The sequence below is a fragment of the Crocodylus porosus genome, unplaced genomic scaffold (genome assembly GCF_001723895.1).
Source record: "Crocodylus porosus isolate Cpor-Errol unplaced genomic scaffold, CroPor_comp1, whole genome shotgun sequence".
NCBI classification, from domain to species: Eukaryota; Metazoa; Chordata; order Crocodylia; family Crocodylidae; genus Crocodylus; species Crocodylus porosus.
In genome coordinates, this window is record NW_017728943.1 from 102,767,399 (window position 1) to 102,782,826 (window position 15,428).

Below are 15,428 nucleotides of genomic sequence, written 5' to 3' on the forward strand. Positions count from 1 at the left end.
AAGCATTACATCACTAGATTCATGGAGGAGGAAAAATAGGTGGCTACATAAAGTGCTAGGTTTGATGGTAGAAGACTTGGGTACAGTTCTCAGCTTAGCTACAAACTTCCTGGGTGATCTCAGGGAAGACACTTATCTTTCTATTTACCTTAATTCCTCACTTATGAAAAGGAAAACTTCCCTACCTCATAAATGTACCATAAGAATAAAATTAATTCATACCAGATACTACAAAGAAGAGGTAAATGGTATATGTAGGTAAATAACACATTCTTTTTCACTTCTGAACACTTGAGAATGCCCAGGTAGCAGGAAGCTTATAAATCTAGTATTGGAGGTGTTGGAACTAGCAGGAAAGGGTTCCAAAGCTGATGAGTAACCTCTTACAAGATTATAAAAGAATTCAGCAAGGTTGGAAAGAGAAATAAGGTCTTACTACTTAGTTTATTTACTAGACTGTGCAACATGACAAAGCCTACAGGTCCCTTCTACATATTTTAAAATAACTGAAAAGGAAAAATAAACACAAATGGATACAGAAATATCTTAAAAAAACATTATGATAAGACTTTTCTTTCATGCTTAAGTTTTGAAAAATCTTATTGCATTCTTGAACTTTCGTATTTAAATAAGTAAACAGTCTTTTGCTTGAAAAAAAGGGAAAAAGAAAAGATAAAAAAATTGATTGATGAATCCTTAATTAATGACCAAGTAATGTGATTGGTCAGTTCAGATTTAAGTACTGTACAAGAATTTTACTCTACCTGGGATGTCAAGCTGTACTGGTTGTATCAGATCTGGTTGGTGAAGAGGATTACCAAAGTAGACAAACCATTCCTTTACTACAGAACAGACCCTCTGGGTATCTGAAAAACAAAGAATGGGATCAATAAACCTGGTACAAGTACTGATGTTCATGCAGTGATTCTGAACCAGGGTATTGCAGCACCTGGGGATGTCTTGAGGTCCTTTCAAGGTGGGGCACACAATGTCAGCACTGTTAGGTGTGCAAACACAATCCACAAGATAAACCCAGAGATGTCAAACAGAAATCCAGAATATTAAAACAATTCTGACCTGTTGTGGTCTGAGTTTTTTGCAACAGGAAAACTGCTCTATTATTTTTCCATAGTTAAAAATGTGTGAAGCTAAGAGCTGGCATTTTCCAAAGAGTGCCTTAGGTCTAAAAAGGCTGAGAACTGCTGGTTTAATGGCTGGAAAGAGGGAAAGCAGGGCATTGTTAAAGCATTACAAAGGAGCACATTATAGCTGTTTGCTCCAATCTGCAAAAAATCCCAAAAACCAAAACCCCCCCAAACAAACAAACTTAAAAACAATTCAGGGCATCAACTGACAAATCCTCAGTACAAATGGACACAGGTTCAGTTGCCTATTATAACATGAATTCAGGTTAGAACTTCAGCCAAAAAATTATGATCAAGGCTCTAGGCTATTCTTCCAAAAGCCAGGGGTGAAGGTGCTATAGTGGCTTCTGGGCATCTGTGAGATATTATATTTATCTCATAATTAATGTATTAATCATGATAATATGCCACACATTCAACCAATTTATCCAACCATAAAACGGTACAGCAAGTATGGAACATCTTTGAGTCTGGTTTGCTTGATGCTTTTCATTTGAATGTATGGTGGATGAATGTGCGGTGGGGAGCCAATGGAAGTATATTTACTGAAATCCTTTGAAAGTCCCTATTTATAGGTAACGTGTCAATTGGAAGGGGAGGGAAATAGCCATTTGTCTTTCTGAAATGTGCTGCATAAGGAAGGTCTAAAAGAATCTCCCCATCACCCACATGACAAAAGTTGTTAGTCCTTGCCTTGCTTGTTTTTTTACTTCAGAAATATCAGGTGTGTTAATGCTTTCCTGGTATAGCCAGATGTCGTTTTGTAGCCAGCCTGTTTTGTTTCGTACTCATTTCAATACATTTAACTAGGTATGCTAGTAATTACCCTTGCGGTTTGCCCTCTCTGATAAGGAAAAACTTATTATTATCATAATTTTCCCTTAAATAGCTCTACTACATAAAGTTTCAATGTTATATTTATTTTTTCATCTTCTGATAACTTGAAGTTTTGAAATGGTATAAACAAGAGTTAACATTCTGAACTACACATCCTTTCTTATGTGAAGTATTCAGCTCACAAGCTTCATGTTTTACTACTATATTTCTTTGTAAACTGGAGATAATCTTAAAGTCACTGATTTGACTGGCATCTGTTATTCCAATTACTATTATTCCCATTATAGATGGTGCTCTGTCTTTTGGCCCAGGTTTTGCTTATATTGCAAATATACAGTTCAGCCCTAAATATTCACTTCTAGGCTCTACTATGCAATGTTAAGAAAAAAGGACTGGTGTTCTGGCAGGTGCTGGAGGATATAAAGTTAATAAAAAACCCCCACACACCCTGAAAAGATGTAGTAGTTGAATTGTTCAGTTAACCAATTTCATATCTTGTTTCATAATAATAATGTGTTTTAGCGTGGTAATTTTCTTTCATTAATTAAAATGTCCAATTTCATTTCTATTACAGGAATTTGATCTGATGAATCCTAAAATATGAAAAACTGAACTATAACATATAGCACAGTATACACTTTCTTTGATTACATCACTTCTCACACTACACTGATGGGCTGATGATACTATTCGAGAAGGAATTTAGTGTAACATGAGATGTAATGAAGCATTAAAGACAAATTTGAGGAAAAACAGCATTTTAATTAGGGACTTCCATACCAGATTTGCTCATTTTCTCTGGAATTCAATCTCCAATAGCAGCCAGAAACAGGTACACATTAGAGAAAGATAGAAGAAGTCCCATAATAAACTATTATATAACAATCTTCCAGATCATAGATCTGTACTTCTGTATTTCAATGATACTTTTTAAGTGCTACAGTTATGACATGCACAAACATGTCTGTCTGATCATGCCCTGACTTTTGAAACTTCAAAGATCATTTGAAAGATACTTTCTAAATATATAACTAAATTCAATACGGAACTTTGATGACTAAAAATATAAAGTAAATAACGAGAACCCTGTACTTCACAAAGAGTACAGTGACAGTTTTAACATTTTCAGTCCCCTATCTACAAAAACTTTTAGAAGTATCAAGCAGAAGACATAGAGAAAAATGCAATTTTTACCTAATAGAAGTCTTAAGACAATGGATTCTGAACTGGGTGCGATTTAAAATGCTTTGTACTAAAGATGAATTTTTCAGATACTTGGAAACCTCATTATATGTATATTGAGTTATCCAGCACACCCCAAGTTGGGACCCAATTTACCATTTTTTCTCACATATAACTCTAACCTTTTTCTTTAAAACCAGATGGTTGAAATTAAGATGCACATTATATGTGAGAAATAGGAATCCCTGTAAGTCCAGAAATTTGGTTGTGGGAAAGCTGAAACAATGCTAATGGCCATGGCTATGGCAGCCATGACTATTAACCTTGCCAGTTTGGGGGCAACAGGCTCATGAGCAGGCCCAAGGAAAGATTTTTTTCTTCATGTTTTCTTTTACAAAAACAGGGTGCAGATTCTATTCAGGGGCAGATTAGGTGCAAAAAAATATGGTAATGGGGGGAACTCTCATTCACTACTCAATGAAAGAGTAGTGAAAGAATGAAAGAAATACAGCCATTAAGACTGCCTTCCTTATATTATTTATATTTTGTTAAATATTAAAAATCACCTAAAATTTCCTTTACATTTAAAATGCCAAAAATCAATATACTTTTATAATGTTGCCATTTATTTCAGTAGAACCTGGATCATTCATATCTGGGTGGCTTATAACCCACTTAATTCACAGCCAGCTGCTGAATTAAAGATGAGCCATTCACCTATTTCCTACAACTTTTACTTCAAAAGGCTCTGTTTCTCTGATCAGCTGGAGTATAGCAGCAGTCCTACATGAAGTAAGATTTGAAATAAAAGCCACAGAAAACAGCTGGAATGCTCCAGAAATATCATGCAGCTACTTGCTGTGGCTCTGTACACCTTGACAATACAAAGGTGGGCTGCAGGAGTATCAACCAGCACTGCAGGAGTGGTTGCACTCCCAACTCCTTCCTGCCACCTCCTTCCCCACCACATCTTCTACCCACCAGGGTGGGTAGACCACACCATGGGAGCAACAGCCAGAGACTTTTTTAAGTCCCCAAAGCAGATAAGAATTCCCGCCCCTTCCCCTCCCTGCTCAGAGACATGTCCTCTACCACACCCCTCCCTTCTTCTCCATTTACCCTACCTGCTGCTGTGCCAACTGCCCTGGATGTAAGAGAAGCTCCAATGTCATTCCAGCTGGGCGGCATGGGAGCCCGGCTTGGCCTGGAACAGAAGCAGGTGGTGGGTTCTCCCTTCCTGTGCCCGCTCCCAGGCTAGCCAGGAATATCCAAGGGGACCAGGCAGGGAGGGGAAACTTGTCTGTCCACCCAGCTGGAGTGCGACAGGAGCTCCCCTCACCCTCAAGATAGTGGGGTCAGCAGCAAGCTGGGGAGGAAGGGACCATGCCTTTGAGCAGGGAAGGTAAAAGTGGAGGAATTCTTACCTGCTGGGGGGACTTAAAGTCTCTGGCTGCTGCTCCTGCCACATGGTCAGAAAGAGGGATGTGGCCATGTCACTGCGTCCCCTTTGGATCTGCCCCTACACTTTCCCCCAGATCTTCTCAAACCCTCATCTTGACAAGCAGGTAAGAAACTCAACCCTGTGAAGTAGCAGGGTTCTACTGTATAGTTTTACTCTAAGTATTATAATTAATCATAACTTTAACCTCTAAGAGTTAAGCCCTTGCTAAAGCAGAACAATGTTCCCATATTTTCTCAACCTATTAAAACATTCTAAACAAATGTTTTTGCTTAGCCTTGTGATCATTAATAACTTTCAGATGTATGACTTTAAGAAGGAAAAAAATAAAAGCATGGAATTAGTTTTTAAATTTCTTTATAAAGGGTACCAAAACACAACTGCATGTTGAAACATTACATTATTTTTGTAATTTCTGATTGATTCCTTACTAATTACATATAGATTGTCCACAGCCTTTACCCTTAATGTCATGCAGATGTGTGTCACTGAAACTTGCAATTACAGATTTTACATTTCAAAAAATAGTTTAAAATGTCCTTGAATAATTGAAGTGTGTGGTCCAATTGGATACCTTACTCCCAAGACTGCTCGTCCCAGACACTGTGCAGCATATCCGGAGTCAGCCCTTACCTTTCCTAGGTTCAAGCAGGACAGAATAAATATGCTGACGAGCAGGGCGGTAAATAAGTGCCTGCCCAGGTAGCTCCATATCCAATTCATCCTCCAAGGTGTTGCTGCATTCAACCTCTCCATTGCTCAGGATATTGAAGACCATGTAATTTTCACCTGTGATGTGCTGTTCTTTAGCTAACTGTTAATAAGGAGGAAAAAAATTCTACTTCAAAATTAAGTATGTACAAAATACCACAAAATTAACTGAGTTTTAAAATAAATAATATTTTGTTTATCAATCTTGCTATCAATCCCAGGAAGGGAACAAATGGTTTTTCAAAATATCAGAATCCTAGATCTTTCTCTGAGAACAAGGAAATAATATAACATCATTAGCATCCCATTATTTTTTATGGAGAGGAAGAGTCCCCAAGAAACATGTCAATCTCTTCCTACCATTTTTTCCTCCTACTCTCAAACATACATAGTGGCAACTTCTTTTCTAAGAGCAATCTGTAAAAGAGAAAAACAGTGCTAATCCTTCAGTTATCCAAGGTCTTTATAGATTTCACAGATTCATAGGTCTTGTATGTCTTCACCTCAGGGTAGCTACCACGTGTGAACTACCTTAAAAGTACAAGCACAATGATGGTATATTAGATGAGGTCAGCAGCTCTCCTCTGCCTGGCACTGACCTCATCGACTTTACCTCCCAGGAAAACCAAAGTGTCTTGTTTTCATCATGCTTCTAACTTGACATTGCCTGTGTGTACTTGTTATCCTAAAGTGAAGAACACACCTCTATTTTAGCCTTGAAGAACATCCCTGAAGATGGTCACTGGAATAACAGCATTCAACTGCACAATGCCAAGCTCACTATTTCTGCAACAGTCCTGGTCTCCACAAGCCTGGGAGCTCTGGGGCCCATACCAATTGCAGTAGACCAATCTAGTTTGCTTTACAAAAATCATTTCAGGATTCCACGATTTACCTCTGCTGTGAACAATCACTAAAGAGTTATGTAAATTAAAAGACCATAGATGCCAAAGAGATACCTATCAGTAGCAATATTTTATATGTAAATAGCATCTTTGATTCCAAGGGATCCAAACACCACCAAAAATGCAGCTATCTGAAAAGCAGACCCTGGCAACCAATCAATGGCACAGACAACCACATACAGACATCAAAAATTGCAATGAAAGTGCATGAAAATCTTTAATGACCCATTGGCAAACAGTAGGGACGCACCGATAGAGATTTTTGGGGCTGATACAGATAGCCGATATATTTAAGGAGGCATATTGGCCGATACCAATCTGATTTCCGGAACAGCTGCCTCCAGCCAGTAAATCCTATGTGGTGGAAGGGGAGGGGGCACAGATCAATGCCCCCCATGGTGAGGGAGGGGACAGGGGCAGGTGCTGCCTAGGCAGGATGGGGGGGCGGGGCATGTGTATGTGGGGTTGACGAGGCAGTTCCCACCACTGCTTGCACCCTGGAAGGGCCTGAGGGGGTGCCCCCCGGATCGGAGTGGAGCAGGGCGGACTGCAGCCAGGGCTGCAAGGGACTCTTCTTGGCAGGGGCTGGGCTCAGAGTTGGTGCTGGCGGTGCTGGGAGGATGTTGCATCCACCCCAAATTTTGCCACCACTCTGTTCCCAGTGCCACCACTGACAGCCACAGGCCCAGCTCAACACCCTGCCTCCATCCACATGCTGGGAAGAGCTGGGGCTGCATCAAGTGGCTGGTGGTAGCGGTGCTGGGAGCGGAATGGTGAAATATGGGATGGATGTAGCATCCTTCCAGTGCTGCCAGCACCCACTCTGAGCCCAGCCCAGCTCTAAGCCCACTAAGAAGAGCCCCACGCAGCCCACCCTGCCCTGCCCCAATCTGGGGGGCACATACTGCCCGTGCCTTCCCAGAGAGCAAGCAGTGGCAGGAGCCACATCCCAATAAGCTGCAGCTCTGGCCTCTCCTGTCTCGCCTGGGCAGCACCTACCTGTCCCCTCCCTCACCATGGGGGGGCTTTGATCTCCCTCCCTCCGTCCCAGTCCCTCCTCCCCTTCCACCACACCGGATTTACCAGCTGGAGGAAACTCTCCACACTGCTGGCTGTACTCCTTGCTGCCTGAGTGCTGCACTCCCGCTGCATGCAGTACAGGCATTTATTGGCCAAATTATCAATCCCATCAACCCCATATCTGATACAGACAGTTTTCTTTATATCAGTACCAATCCGATATCGAACTTATGAATTGGTAAACCACTAGGAAACAGGGATTTTGTGTTTACAGTTGCTCCATATTAAATCTTGGGTTATGATGGATCAACAACAATACTACAGAAACACAGCATACTTTCAAAAGAATTCTCAAGACAAATGTGGAATAAATGAACATCTCTCAACAGCACCCAGCACCACAGCTTACTGTAATGGCAGATCTAAATAGATTGTTTATATATTTGCTACTTCAACAAAATAAATGTTGTTCCAAAAAACGATTTTCAGATGCTAAAAAATGAAGTAGAAGATGGTACAAAATGTAATGAATTAAAATGAACAAGCATCTGTTTTAGCCTTATTACTTTCATAGGCTTAGGTGCAAAAGTTTTGTGAAAATGCAATTTTGCCACAATTTTGCAAAAATTCACATTTTACAGTCACTGAAAATTCAAATCAGAAGCTGGGCTCCAAACTAACGTCAAATGACAAATGTGTGCAGTATGGTGTACTAAAAAATGTTTCCACCCTTTATATGTAGGCAGGCACAATATGCGTATATTTTTTCAAGAAAAGCACCAATGAGATGCAATGTACCCAACGTGGTGATTAGGCTTTATAGACTGACATGTTAGAATTTAAGATAATCTATAAACACAATTAAGAGTTATCTATGCATTCCAAAATGTGAATTTTGGTGCAGTATTTGCTTTGACAATGTTTAATAACTTGTAGTAGAAAAATGAACAAGCTGTACCTCTACAAATTAGACAGTAAATTCTTTATGACAAGGATGGTATTTTTCTGGATTTATACAGCAACCAGTGCAATGGGCCACAATCTCAGCTGTACTTTCTAGATGTTATTTTATTACAATGATATCACACCACACTGTTTGGGAACTGCAGCCCTTCAAATTAAAGATAAAACCAAGGGGTAATGACTTCTTGTCATGAAAACTGCATGGTATTGTCTTTCATAGTAGGGGTGTTAACCCTGATGTCCTGGCCATAGTTCAGCCTTCATAATTACCACTGTGCCTAAGTAAACATTCTTTGAACATGAATTATAAAAAGCATTCTTCATTTTACATGCCATGTTTGTGTGTAGTATGTATAATGCCTCCTGTTTCTTTGGTATGACCAATAAATTATATATGGCTGTGTTGTGCTGCTGTTTTACCTCAGAGGTGACAGCATTTTAGAGGTGGAAGAACTTGAGTAGGTTTGTAAGTTTTACTTTGGTTTGTAAGGGGTTTGTAAATGCTTTGGGCAGGAAATCAAAAGTAAACATAAAATATAATTTTAAATAACAAAACAAGGAAATAATTTTAAATAATCAAGATACTAGAAGTAAGAGACAGGTTCTGCCTCCTTCTGTAGCCTATAGATACCTAACAAAACAGGGCCCCTTTATGAGACTTAGCAAATATTAAGTACTATGAGCATTACATCTCAAGGGTTTTTTTTCTTAACAAACTACTAGCAATTTAACTTACTGTATTCCAGATTTACCACTGTTATACAAGCTAAATATGTCATGAAAATATAGTACCGAAACTATGAGAATGGGTAAATATCTAAATTATTTATAATTATCAAAAGACATGAATGGTTCGTTCATTAGATCCTGAAATCAAGTTGCGTGTAAAAAACTCATCATTTTAGGATTTGGTTTACCTGGGAGGGAAAACATTTTACACACCGAAAATGTTCAAAGCCTATTCATTATCAAGGAATTATTAACAGACATTTTGAACAAGAATGTGATTAGGTTTTTAAAAAAAAACAAATACCTGAAATATCTCCTGATCTGAGCACATGCCGGTGTCCTGCTTGGCTGAGAGTGCTTGGGAATTTGATAGAGAGGGAGGAAGCCAGGGAGACTGCTGACCAGGCAGGATATAGGACTCTATTGCCTTGCACAGTAATGTCTTGTCTGATCCCAAAGGTAGCATCTCTTCTAAGTTTTTCACACTACTGTATGAACGTGGAAGTCCTGCTATGTAGTTTGCTACAGCCAGAATTATGTTAGACCTTTCGCCATAGCTCTGGCTTTTAGGAGGACAAGAGGTTAAACATTTATGCCAAAAACCTTCCAAAGTAGCTTCTGGAACTACATCATTGCCAAGTAGACAAGCAAAAAAAGGGAGGTCTGTTATATTAAGATTTAGTGCAAGGCAGAGGTTCTCCCTGGAATACATAACAGTGACCATCTTGTCCAAGCAGAGCTTTTCAATGGAGAAGTAGGGGGAGGTGTTATAGATGAGGTAGTCTGTATCTTGTCCAAGAATCCCCATGCAATTATGCTGCAGTCCATAAGAAGCCACCTCATAGTCTGCTTCTTGCAATGAACATATTGTTTTCTGACCCAGGGACTTTAAGGCAAAGCGTGTGAAAGTAGGCAAACCAGAAGGAATAAAGAACATCCCTCTCCCTGGTTGCTGCCTGTACATCTTGATGGACTGAAAGATTCTGCCTATTTCCTTGTTATTCTTCAACCTCCGTTTAACCCATTCGCTTCTCTTTTTCTGTTCCACAACACCATCAAAAAAGAATACCAGCTTGATATCAGCTGCTGTGAAAGCATTAATAAAATCCTCTAAATTGGCAAGATACTCTCGCCACTGGCCACCACAAACCCAAGATTCTGGTGTATACCAGTGTCGTATACAACTCAGGGCATCTACCACAATTACTGGAGGAGAGTCAGGATAACGCATGCGATGTTCTTCTGCCATTTCCTTCAGATTTATCATTTTGTGCACATCATGGCAAACATTTGCCACAAATCCCTGAAGACCTTTAATGCCCATAGTTGGCTTCTTTGTACAACGAATTGTTTCAGATATCTGAAAAATGAAAAATCAAACAAGTATTGTAAAGCACAAGTAATGATGGTCAACAGAGGAAAGAAATAGGGAATCATGATAACTGGGTTCTGTTTCTAGTGTAACTAAAGACTAAGATCTTGGCTCTTCACCTCTCTGAACCTGTTTTGCCAGCTATAAATCTCAGACACCTAGCCATCTTCATTAAGTCCTTTGCTTTCCACCTTTTGCTATCAGTGTGTCAGGGCAAAGGGCTACCTTGTTGGAAATACTACCTTGAAAACCAACCCACAGCTAACATTTATTTTTAATATAAACATTCAAAGTATAAAGAAAATTGACCATGCCTATTTTCAACTACTGACAGTTGAGAGCAAAAAGTGTGTAGCATTTCCTTTGCCTAAAGACTGCAACATAGACTAATGACTAGATTCTCAAGAAGAGAGCACTCACAAGGCTCAGGAATTGGTGGGAACAAGTGCTCACTAACTTTGGCCTTGATCTAACAAACAGATCCACGCGAGTACTGTACCCACATGCCTATTTGAAGCCCCAGCATAGTCACTAGTTCACTCCTAGGAATGCACTTGCAGGATCAGGAACTATTAAGTGTCTACATAGTAATTTTAGCTGCAACAGTCACATTTTAGATTTAAAATTTCATTCATTTTATTATGAAGTTTTAAAACTTAAAAGGTCAAGATGAAAACAAATTTAAATAAACAGAAACGTGTTCGTGTGGTTAGCTTACAATGATGTTTAACAGGACAAACATTTTTCAAGTCACTATCAAACATGCTCATTTTGAATCAACTGATCTAAATTTAAAACAGTATAAAATGGCTGGAATCTGAATAAGTAAAAGGAAGGTGTTATTCATATTTTTTCCTATATTAAGAATTGCCACACACAGCTCTTTCCACAAGTTTTCTGGCAGTGGTATTTAAAAGCATGGAAAAGAAAGCAATTTATAAGTTGTGAAAATAAATATGAGAAAAAGAACAAAACTCAGACCCCCACCTGCCTCCAAGTTGCATTTACAGAAATCCTAGTTCATGCTAGATGATTTGCACAGCTTTCATGCTAGCTATTTTTTTCTACCAATACAAATATAGTTTACATCAAAAGACTCTCCATTAAAAAAAATCAGTACTGATTTTTTAATGCAGCAAAACAAGGCTGGTTTTGGTTGGGAGTGGAGGGGGAGATTTACTTTGACTTTATTCAAAATGGCCCCCTCATTTCTCACCCAAACAGTGAAGAAAGTCACTGAACGTTTTAATTAAGCAGATACAAGTTTTTTCTATCTTTCACACTGCTGATTTCTCACATTTTGAATTACAAACTACATCAGGAGTGTTACATTACAATATATTTGACTCTAGTATACAAAAGAAAGACCAGAATAAAAACAGTATTATAGATTTACAACTCTGAAAGGTGTTTGTGTAGTTTTTTTTCTTCCTCAGAACTTTAAATATTAGCGCCCTTCATATGTAGCTCCTAAACATTCTTTTTGGCATGATGTGAAATGTCTGTCAATACTACTTTTTTATAAATAGAAAGCTGCACTTGTGCAAGTATTACTCTCCTTCACTGCTGCACAGGTGTATAAAGCACAGCATTACTTTCTCCACAAATACTATTTCTAGAACTATGTGGGTAGCCATCAGAATCTAGCAGTGTGTCACAGTAGGACATTTTCCTCCAGCAGATGCCTGGAATACTAGCACATACAATCACACCAGGAATTTCTTTCCAGAAACCCTTTATCATGTTCCTTGGAGACCCAGCTATGGATGCACATACGAAAGGAAAGTAGCCTCCCAACCGCTCCACTACCGTTGTGAGCAGTCTGAGGTCATCCTGCGTATAACAGACAAGTAGTACTCAAAGTTTTGGCCCTGCAAACCAGATGAATGGGTCAGGGCCAGATTGGGCACCCTGCTGTCCCTGTGTGCCACTCCCACCCAGCCCTGTGTGCTGGAATCAGGATCCAGGAACCCCCTTTGTTGCCTCTGCCCAGCCCTCTGTGCTGGGATTGGGCCTATGCCACCCTGCATGCTCTATCTACCACATAGAGCCATAGTCCAAGGGGCCTTGGGGCACCCCGCAGGACAGATGATATGGTGCCACAGGCCAGATCTGACCCTCAGAGTAGGGCTGAGCACTCCTCTAATAGGTGACTATTGGCCCTTTAAAGGTAATTTAAACTGCTTCTGTAGAAAAGCAATAGGTCTGAAAAACAGTTGCCTATGATCTGCTCATTCATTCCTTACCAAAAGAAGCAAAAGACTTGCACTGAACAATTTAACAGCTAAGTAATCACACACTTATGGAAATATTTCCCAGTATTATTGGATGTGTCTATACCTGAAACTTTCCTTTGTTTAATTACTAAGGCCCATCTACACTGCAGAAATTTTTCAGAAAGTGTCCCACAACTGCTAGCACTAGTTGAATCTTATCAATAGAAACAACTGCAAGAGCTCTAGTATAGACAGGCTGCAGAATTTAGCAGTATGTCCCATAAGCATGCTCAAAGCATTCAAAACAGTATTAAAGCCTTAACTTTGTTCCATCATACTAGAGCAGTTGAAACAGGTAGTACAAGAGATTAAAAGACTCTTTTAAACCACAGAACAGCCTAAGCTAAATTAGCACTGAAAGTTGCCCCAGCTTTGCCCCAACCCTTCGACAAACTTGTCACTATGGTCCTACATGCCACCTCTGGGCAAGAAGATAGCTCAGCCTCCAGTCCTTTTCACTCAACCCCCCTGCTGAGACTGACACGTGTGCCAATTTGAGCTTGCCCACATCAAAATTGGATCATGTCTGTATGCACTTGTGAACAATAAAACCAGATGTCACAATTATGACCATAACTTAGCAGTCAGTGTAAACTAGCAGAAAGCGTTCAGCTTCATGTGAAACAGCATCATCTTTTTATGATACAGATACCAGTATTATGACAAATAGAGTGGGGTTTTTTCCTGTGATATTGGAAAGGGGCTCAAACCATGAGATTCTACTACTTCAAACAGTCTTCCTTTTTCACTAATAACACAGGTGAGCTTGAATGGACAACCAAAAGATGAAAGATTCTGTAATTTTCCTGCCAATTCTGAACACCAGACAGCCCCACTAAAAACAATGGGCATTTATACATGTGCTCTGGGAGTGGGCGCTTTAATTAGAGCAGCTGGAGCATCTCATGTATCAGCATCCCCATGCTTCAAGATGGGGAGGGGGGGCATGCTTTATCTAAAGCTCATTGAACAAGCCTTAGATAAAGTGCCCCTGCTGCCATTTTTAAGTGTAGGGATACTGATACACGAGATCCAGAAGGATGCTGGAGCATAGTAGTTACTGGAGGCTCATGGTCAGACTTTATCCTGTCCACTTTCATGTGTCAAGTGGACAGGATAGACTGGAGTAACTGGATCTTACTCTCCACATTTATACAAAACTCTTATAGCATTCCTGGCTCAGGTCACTAACACTTGACAGTTTAATATACCACATTGGATGTAATCGCGTCTGCTCCGACATGCTGTAGTTACAGCAGGGGCGGGCAATTATTTCAGCCGGAGGGCCGCTTACTGAGTTTTGGCAAGCAATCAAGGGCCACATGACAGACAGCCAGGGGCAGATAAATATTAATTTTCTAAGTTTTTTAGGGGCCCTGTGGGCCGGATAGAATGGCCTAGCAGGCCACTTCTGGCTAACATTTTGCCCACCCCTGAATTGCAGCATGTTGGAGGAGCCTTGCTGCAGGTGTATAGGCGCCCAATGGGTACGGCCTGAATCTGCTGCTTTTTTCCAAGTTGGGCTGCTCCAAGCTGTGCGCACCCACACACAGCTGCGCACAGCTCCCCAGGGCTGCGGCTCAGTGACAACCTGGCAGCAAAATACTACTGACTTTATCTCAACAGCAGGCAGCCCCCCTCTTGCACAACACAAGCATTAGTGCATCCATTGCGTGAAGCGGCATGTCTCAAACCGGCTGTCCCCACTTCAGGGCACCTTGAAAACCCTGCAAGGGGTGGCGTGCAGTGTCAGCATGGTTAGGGAGAATCCTAGAAAATGGGGGATGGAAGGGACCTTGGAGGGTCATCTAGTCCAATCCCTTGTTCAAGGCAGGACGAGCCCCAACTAGATCATCCCAGCCAAGACTTTGTCAAACTGGACCTTAAAAACCTCCAAGGATGGAGAGTCCTCAACCTCTCCAGGTCACCTGTTCCAGTACTTCACTACCCTCCCCATGCAAAAGGTATTCCTAGGACCTAGATACCTACGACATACGTCAATCCTGTCGTTTAAAAGAGACAAGACAGCTCCTCCTCACACCCTACCTAAAGTCCCCCCTCTGTCCCTCGGGACCACTGCTCCCTGCTCTGCCAGGGCAGCCCCGCTGTGCCAGCAGCAGGGAGACATCCCGGAGGTTTCCGGCAGGCCCCGCAGCGCAGCCCGGAGAAGGGCAGCACCCGCGGCCACGGGGCACTGCCGGCCCCACGCTCGGCCCCTCGCAGGGGAGAGGGGGGTGGGAAGAGAGGGAGGTCGCACTGTCCTTCGGTAGCTAAGGCCCTACCTAGCAACGTCGGCAACCCCGCGCTAAACCGAGGCAGCGCTTCCGCTTCCGCTGTCGTAGAAGGGGAGGGCGGGGCAGAGTGGTCCGCGCCCGCGCTCTCCGCGAAGCTGCCCCGGGCGCTGGGCGCTGGCTGGGAGCGACGACAGCGTTGGGAGGGAGCACTGCCGCGCCGACTGAGCGGACCCTTCCCACGCGCTCAGCCTCCCGCCCCTGCCCCGCCCCCATTGCGCTCGGTTCCGCTCCCGCTGAGCTGTGGGGGCGGCTCCTCGCACGTGCGGAGGCTTTGCAATGAGGCACCACACGCATGCACGGGCATATATATGCAGAATATACGTACATGCATACGTGTATGCACACATACACCTGTACACACGTGTACATACATGTGCATACACACGTGCATATGCACATCTAGATACGCACGTGCATATGGCTGGCAGGGTTCTTTGAGTAGATGGGATATCTTTTATTAGACCAACTGACTAGTTGGAAAGAAGTTCTTGGCAAGCTTTTGGGCGCAGTCACCCTTCTTTCTTCAGGCATAGGG

General features: G+C 41.6%; 1 protein-coding gene across 3 annotated transcripts in view; it reads right to left on the bottom strand.

Annotated features, from left to right (window-relative positions):
• The window catches only part of FAM120B (family with sequence similarity 120B), an 85,120-nt gene extending 70,125 nt beyond the window's left edge, over nt 1-14,995 (bottom strand). For 2 of the 3 annotated variants that reach the window (XR_002103697.1, XM_019549907.1), the window contains exons 1-4: nt 14,882-14,995; nt 9,256-10,311; nt 5,257-5,437; nt 765-866 (exon numbers count right to left, since the gene is read on the bottom strand). Coding sequence is in view for 2 of the 3 variants with exons in the window: in XM_019549907.1 (XP_019405452.1) it covers nt 765-866; nt 5,257-5,437; nt 9,256-10,275 (1,303 nt within the window). In the remaining variant the exon portion in view is untranslated. The remainder of the gene's footprint in view (nt 1-764; nt 867-5,256; nt 5,438-9,255; nt 10,312-14,881) is intronic. The other variant, XM_019549906.1, reaches the window with a different exon arrangement.
• Between the last annotated feature and the right edge of the window lie 433 nt (nt 14,996-15,428).